The sequence below is a fragment of the Pan paniscus genome, chromosome 17 (genome assembly GCF_029289425.2).
Source record: "Pan paniscus chromosome 17, NHGRI_mPanPan1-v2.0_pri, whole genome shotgun sequence".
Taxonomy (NCBI): Eukaryota; Metazoa; Chordata; class Mammalia; order Primates; family Hominidae; genus Pan; species Pan paniscus.
The window spans coordinates 64,635,814-64,642,753 of NC_073266.2; the positions used below are offsets into that span (position 1 = coordinate 64,635,814).

General features: G+C 42.3%; 1 protein-coding gene across 13 annotated transcripts in view; it reads left to right on the plus strand.

The window, feature by feature from the left end:
- KATNAL2 (katanin catalytic subunit A1 like 2) overlaps nucleotides 1-1,780 on the plus strand; it is a 298,323-nt gene extending 296,543 nt beyond the window's left edge. For all 13 annotated transcript variants that reach the window (XM_063597270.1, XM_055102405.2, XM_063597268.1 and 10 more), the window contains one exon: nucleotides 403-1,780. In XM_063597270.1, coding sequence (XP_063453340.1) covers nucleotides 403-542 — 140 coding nt within the window. In that variant the 3' untranslated portion in view covers nucleotides 543-1,780. The remainder of the gene's footprint in view (nucleotides 1-402) is intronic.
- Nucleotides 1,781-6,940: the final 5,160 nt, after the last annotated feature.

Here is a 6,940-nt window from a genome sequence, read left to right on the forward strand (position 1 = left end):
CGCGTTTTTTGGTCAAATCATCCCTCACTCAACTCATTCCTCCGTGGGTGTTCTGATTCGGATCGACTTTGCTTGCAGATGATAAACTCCTTAGGGCTCAGGCTTTTATTTCTCTGGCACACTCTGATGTTGGGCTGGATCCATTTGAGGCACTATATAAATATTAAATAATACCTGGTAACGATACATTTAGGTCACATTTTTTTGTCTGGGCCTTAGGGGCTAACTCAGTTGCACGTTAAAGAATTTTTCCCCAGCCCTCTTTAGTCTTGCCTTTTGCTGCATTAACAATTAAGAATGCTGCATTATGCATTATTTTGAAAGAAGGTCTATTAGCATTTCAAGAGCATTGATCACCAAGAGGTCGATTGTTGTGCTGTTACTGTTGTGTTCTTATCCTAGAAAGCAGCGACTTACCCAGGATCCAGTTGGATATAGTAACCACTGCCGACTTTCTGGATGTGCTAACTCACACCAAGCCCTCCGCAAAGAATCTGGCTCAGAGATACTCAGACTGGCAAAGAGAGTTCGAGTCTGTTTGAAACCACATTTACCCTGACCTGGCCACAAAGGCAACCACAAAGACCTCCTAGTTTATTAATGTCCGTGGGAGAACAAAATGATTGGAATGGAAAAGAGAAAATTATTCTTGAAGACTGGATTAACTTGAGCCACCGTATTGTTTTGGATAGCTGAGATATATTTATTAACTTACCATTATCGATGTCAGCAAAATATTGAGGGTTTCAGTTACATACATATATGTGCTATTGGGTCATACAATGGAGATTTTTCTGACAATTAGACTCCATAAAATTTTAATGAACAATTTTCTGTAATGTTACTCATTTGTAAACTTTTTAAGAAAAAGATGTACTTAGAAAAGTTGTGTTGGCCATGCACAGGATGACCCTGAGTTGGGGCAGCCAAGTAGAAGCTAAGCTTGACAGGCACTGCCCAGCTGACAGTCCCAGGCTGAAGGAGGATGGAAGCAGGGAAGGCAATGCAGTCTGTTTCTCATTCTGGACAATATTCTGAATCGCATCAGCTCCCCCTAATTCTGACTCCATCCAGCTTTGTCAGCAGCAAACCCCTCCCAAACTAAGCCCCACTCAGAAATGTCACTGAGCATTCTGATCCTAGAGCTAATAGCCAGGGTGACTAGCACACCATCACCATCAGCTGCCAGTCTGATTGTTTTGGGTTCTGGCCCCCAATAACATCTTTTCACTCTTCACACCTCACATCCGGTGTGCTCTGCCCTTCTCTTTCCATTGCCGCAGCTTCTCATCAGATCCAAAGCTTAGGATGGGGCACCTAAGCTTCGAGAACATTCATCCCAAGTCTTCCCTGCTCTTAGGCTCTTCCCCCTCTCCTTAAGGAGTTATAAACAACTAGACGCATCTCTCTCAGAAACCCACAATCCGAGGCATCTACTTTCAACCCTTGATAAATTTTGAAGGCTTCTACTAAGTAATGCCACTTCTTTTCCCCCACTAGAACTTACCTATGGGAAATCACCTTCTTTTCTCTTCCTTGCCTTGTCTTCATCATCCCTGCAGACAGACTCTTCAAGAGGAAAAACCTCCAGAAAGAGACACTTTGGATAGCTAAGTATCCCAAAGGATTTTACCCTTTTAAACAAAACCAAAGCATTTTTTTCGGTATCGATTATTTTGAGATTATTCTCAAATGCCTCTTTAAACATCATTTCATGGAAAATGTCAAATTGAAAATATACCTTATTTAACAAATTGAAAATAAAAAAGATTTCATCTCAGTACATGCTTAAACTTCTTCATAAGCATCAGGCACTACACCATGCAGCACCAGTGATATAGAGCATAGAGAGTCCCCAGCCCCTGGGCCATGGACCCGTAGTACCCGTCCGTGGCTTGTTAGAACTGGTTTGCACAGCAGCTAAGAGGCAGGTGAGCATTACTGCCTGAGCTCCACCTCCTGTCAGATCAGCGACAGCATTAGATTCTCATAGGAGCGTGAACTCCATTGTGAACTGTACATGCGAGGGATCTAGGTTATGCGCTCCTTATGAGAATCTAAGTAATGCCTGATGATCTGAGATGAACAGTTTCATCCCAAAAGCATCCATCCCCCGCCCCCTATCCAGGCCCAGTCCGTGGAAAAACTGTCTTCCACGAAACCGGTCCCTGGTGCCAAAAAGCCTGGGGACCACTGACATAGATGACTCTACTTTGAATGGCCCAAGACTGATGTAAGGCCTAAGTTCCGATGTCTGCTTTATGGTTTTGGGGGGTTCTTCTTGTCAGAACTGACATCAGCTGACATTTCTTGTAGCTGCTAGTCCATTTGCTTGTGGCCACTACCATCATTTCTAATTTTATAAAATCTCAACTGCTACTGCGAATTTGCTGCAGTGGGAAAGTTGGTGCTGTATGTATACCCAAAAATGACTGGGTAAAGGGGCAGGGGAAATGCTCCTCTGGATAGCAGGCTTCGTGACAATACATTTAGGTCCTTTCTGCTTACTGCCCGTTCCTGAATTCATTCAGGATAAGTGCAGTCCTGCCATCCCTCACAGCAAATACACTTAACCTTCTTCCACTTCCAAAACCCCATATGCAGCCTGTGTGCCTGCTGCATCTCCACATCCTCCATTCCCTTTAAATATCGCCTAGTCCATGTTTTTAACACTTCCACCTCTATTCAATCACATACTCAGTCCTCCTCTTTTTTCCTAAGAAAATTTGTCTTCAAATACTTCGGCATGTGGATGTTTTTCTGTCACGCCTTTACTTTGGTGGCTTCTTCTTGATGTTTTATATATTTATTCCCACTTTGGATGAAATGAAGTGTAGCTCTTTCATCTCTCTGCCCTTTCCTTACCACATATACATATCTGTCTCCATCATCCCAAAAGTTCTATTATGATTTTAGGTTAACTCAATAATCAATATTTTTAATAGAACTGTACATTGTTAACTGCAGAGCCAGCTGGTGAATTAGAATTACATTTGCTTTCTTGTTTTGTCTTTCCTAGAATTAACAACTGCCTTGTTTTTCTATTTGCTTAATTTTCTAAGTTTTTTTTTTTTTGGCAACACATTCTCGGACCTGTCAGGTACCCATCAATATTCTTTTCCAAATGGCCAAACATACCAGATAAACTTTCCACTCCCTTCCCACCCGCTCTGGTCCTGGTGTTCTAAGGGAAAGGGGAGCAGAAGACCATGGCAGAATAAGCAATTTGTACCTAATCAATTTCCAGCCCTGCATCTCAACCTGGCCCACCACCATGCCCATTGTTTCCATGGCCTTAATTTCCATGGTTCCATTTTTCCAGAGAATAATGGAAAATTTCCATTCTCCTGCCTTGACTAGGGGTTGGCATCTGACTGCTCAGGGTGGGGAAGTTTCCTGAGGCTCCAACTTCTAACTAATTCCTCACTTTCAATCCTGTCTTGTACCTCACTTCCTCCCTACCTGCTGTCTGCAAGCCTTAAGTCTTTGAAGTTGTTCTACAGGATGAATTTTGGCTGTCTTTTCTTTGCACTGATCTTGGCTATCAACATTCCAACCAGTTTCCACCTTTCAGATTATTGTACCTTTTCATTCACTGATGCCTCCTCTACCTTCTCTTGTGGGCTGACCCTGTGGGTTTACATTTTATTCCTTTTACTCTTATTTTGGTGTGGCTTTGAGAAAAAGAGACCAACACATATGACTAACCTACTATGTTGAGTCTCTATGATTATTTTTTTAAAGTAGATTAGAAGTATATATCTAAGTTTACATAGGAGATTGGCCTGATAGCTGTTGGAGGAAAGTTAAATGTATTTTCTTCCAAAGCAGAGGTCACAGCCCAAAGACCTACAGAAACATGGAATGTAGTGGCAAATTAGGAGTAAGATGGATGTTAGGCAAAGCAGAGGTGGAGACGGTGGTGAGCTAGAGAGGGCCAGGGACTCTCTGACACAGTAATGACTGTGCTCCAATTGGACATGGAAATTTGGATCTAACATAAGCCAGTTCTTCCCATCTTCCTAGAAAACCCAGTGGTTGATTTGCATTAGAATCTCCTGGTGTTCAGATGTTGGCAATCAAGGTTAACTATATGCCTGTAGAATTCCCACGGCCTGCTCCCACTCACCTTTAAAAGCCTTCCTTGGCAGACCATACTTACCTAAAGTAACCGCATTCCTGTTGGCCTTCTTCTTCATCATTCATCAATCTCTCACTGTATTAGGTAGCTGTGTATAAATGCACGTGTTTCATCATTTGTTTGCTCCCTCCAAATGTAAGCTCCATGCCTGGAGTACTTTTTTTCACTGCCATTGAATGAAACATTATTTAAAATGGCGTAGGCCAAAGGCTATCTGAGCACTGTCTGTGACTACTACTCTCATGCATTTTGCTCACTGCTCATGATCTTAGAGGACTTACACAACCATTCTGAACGTGTCAGAGTCCTTGGTATTGTTATACATTTTTATATGTGTTAATTTCCCAACTAAAAGACACACATCTTAGGAGCCACAGCTGTATTCTCTCCATCTCCCTTATGCTTTACTCACAAAAAACATTAAATATCTGATTTTTTCAGGAAGATCAGCTAGTGAAACAAACAGGAGTTGAGCTGTGTATGACATAAAGAAAAGCACTGGAAAAAACATTCAAACTGTTTGAAACAAATGATTTCTGGTACTTTGGCACCCTCGTTACTGCTCCTTAAAGATAGCAACATGATTTGGGACAGGAGGCCTTGATGGCTGGTATAATACGGAAGTCACCAAAAGCCTTGTGCATTTAGGCTGAAAAAAGCTTTTGTGACTTATGTCAAATAAACATGATAAGGCAAACACAGCCCTCTGCAAACAACTGCTAACATCACAAAGGGATTATACTGCTTGAGGCGGTGTTTTAATGCAATAGGTTAGTGTCATTTAAAAAATTCTCTATTATAGGTGCCCAAGGACTTCAGTTTTATCCTACATGAACACACATTGATCCAAAAACCAATTGAACACAATCAGTGTAGGTGTTTTTAACTTCCCTGTCCAACACACTACTGTAAGTTCTAAAATGTGGGATTATGTGTGAAGTGACATATATTATCATTCCATGGGAATTTCTGACATCACGGCTAAAGTTTGATGGAATTGTCACTTAGAATGAGGTAGGTTATCCTCCTTTTCCTTTCCTAGCCATTACGATTAGCTCTCACAGATGCAGAACGTACGGTAGGCAGAGCTACTGCAACCTGTGGCTGACTCTGGAGGTGTGGGTGGAGGGGGTTGAATCTGTTTCCCCTGGACTGGAGCTCTGCCCTGCTCCACACTCCTGGCTCACAGCAGATGTGGGACACTCAACTCCCGACAATGGATGTTTTCTAATAACCTTTCCAGTCCCAAGGTGTCACATGGTCCCTTTTCTGGCCCAGGACAGGATTATAATAAAACTGATGCAAACACCATCCTTGAAATTAATACCAGATAGCCCTTTAAATGGGACAGCCAGAAAACGAAGCCTAAGAAACTTCAGTTACTAAACTTCCTCCATGAGGCCCAAGGCAGACTAACCAGCTGAGACTAACATGGATTGGAATGTTTATAAGTAAGATTTTTAGTTTTCTCATGAACCTTACTGTGGGCCGGTCAGTTAGCAAGTCCTATATAATGCTTGTTAAAGATCTCAAACTAAGATTTTCAGGGCTCACAGGGATAAAGTGGAATGGAAAAACGGAGAGAAGCCATTTCTCCCGGCTGAGTCCATCATGCTCAGGAGACTTTTACCCTCTTCACTTCCTGACCCATCAATGATGTTCCCTTCTTGGCTTTAGCTCTAACCTGTCTCCAGAGCATCTGATCCATTACTTCCAAGTGTTTATTTAATGGCGCCTCCCCTATGGGCAACCTTAAGACAAGTCTAAAATGAACATTTTCTCCTGCCCACTCAAAGCTATGCTTTCTAGCATTACATTCCTAAGATATTTAGTTTTTATTGGTTCAGTACCCATTTGAGTGCTTACCTGTGTTGCAGCAGATACAGGAAAGAATGATGAAACTCAAATTTAACCGGGTAGCAAAATTAAAATTTTTAAAAATGAGATGCAGCCCTGTCTAGTGGGGAGAAGAGCATGTGAAGACATAAGTACACTCTTCAAGTGCCACACGGACATGAAGGAGGGGACACCTTGCCCCATCCTGAAGTCAGGGACGACATCAGAGGACAGGAACGCCTCTGTGTGTATTCTTTTCCTTAGCTCTTCAACTGGAAAGGATCCTTGAGGCAAAATCTTTTTCTTAATATGCTTATTTCCCACCATAATCAGGGCACTCAGTGCACAGCAACTAGCAAACACTTGATAATGCTTGGGCCAAGGCATCACTGACCCAGGTGCCCAAGCAACAGGGCAAAATTGAAGGCAGCCCACCCACCAGGCACCACGCAGAGCTCTCTACCCACAGGCTGAGCTCTCTCTCTGTGCAGCTTTGCTCTGAGGAAGTCTAAATGTAGTAAAGAATATCCTTTTTTTAATCCTTAGGAAGACTTTCTCCACTGAGATAAATGTAAAGATAAATTCTACCAACCTTTTTCAGACTGTTAAATGTGGAGAGTCCTGCTTCATCATCATCATCATCACAAACGCACAGCACTTACCATTTGCCCAATGATATTCTAAGTACTTAATATATAGTTCATGCACGTAATGCTCACACCAACCGTATGTGGTGGGCATTATCATTATCCCCATTTTATAGATAAGGAAAGAAGGCATGAGAGGTGAGGTGACTTGCCCAAGGCCAGAGAGCTAATTTTGTGTTACCAGGATCCAGAGTATACTCTTAGCCACTCCGCTCATCCTTCTGATTTGGGGTGGTAGTCATATCACATCTGTCTTTTGCACTCTGGGATATATAAGTACTAAGATGAGGCATTTGCAAAAACAGAAACACAGTGC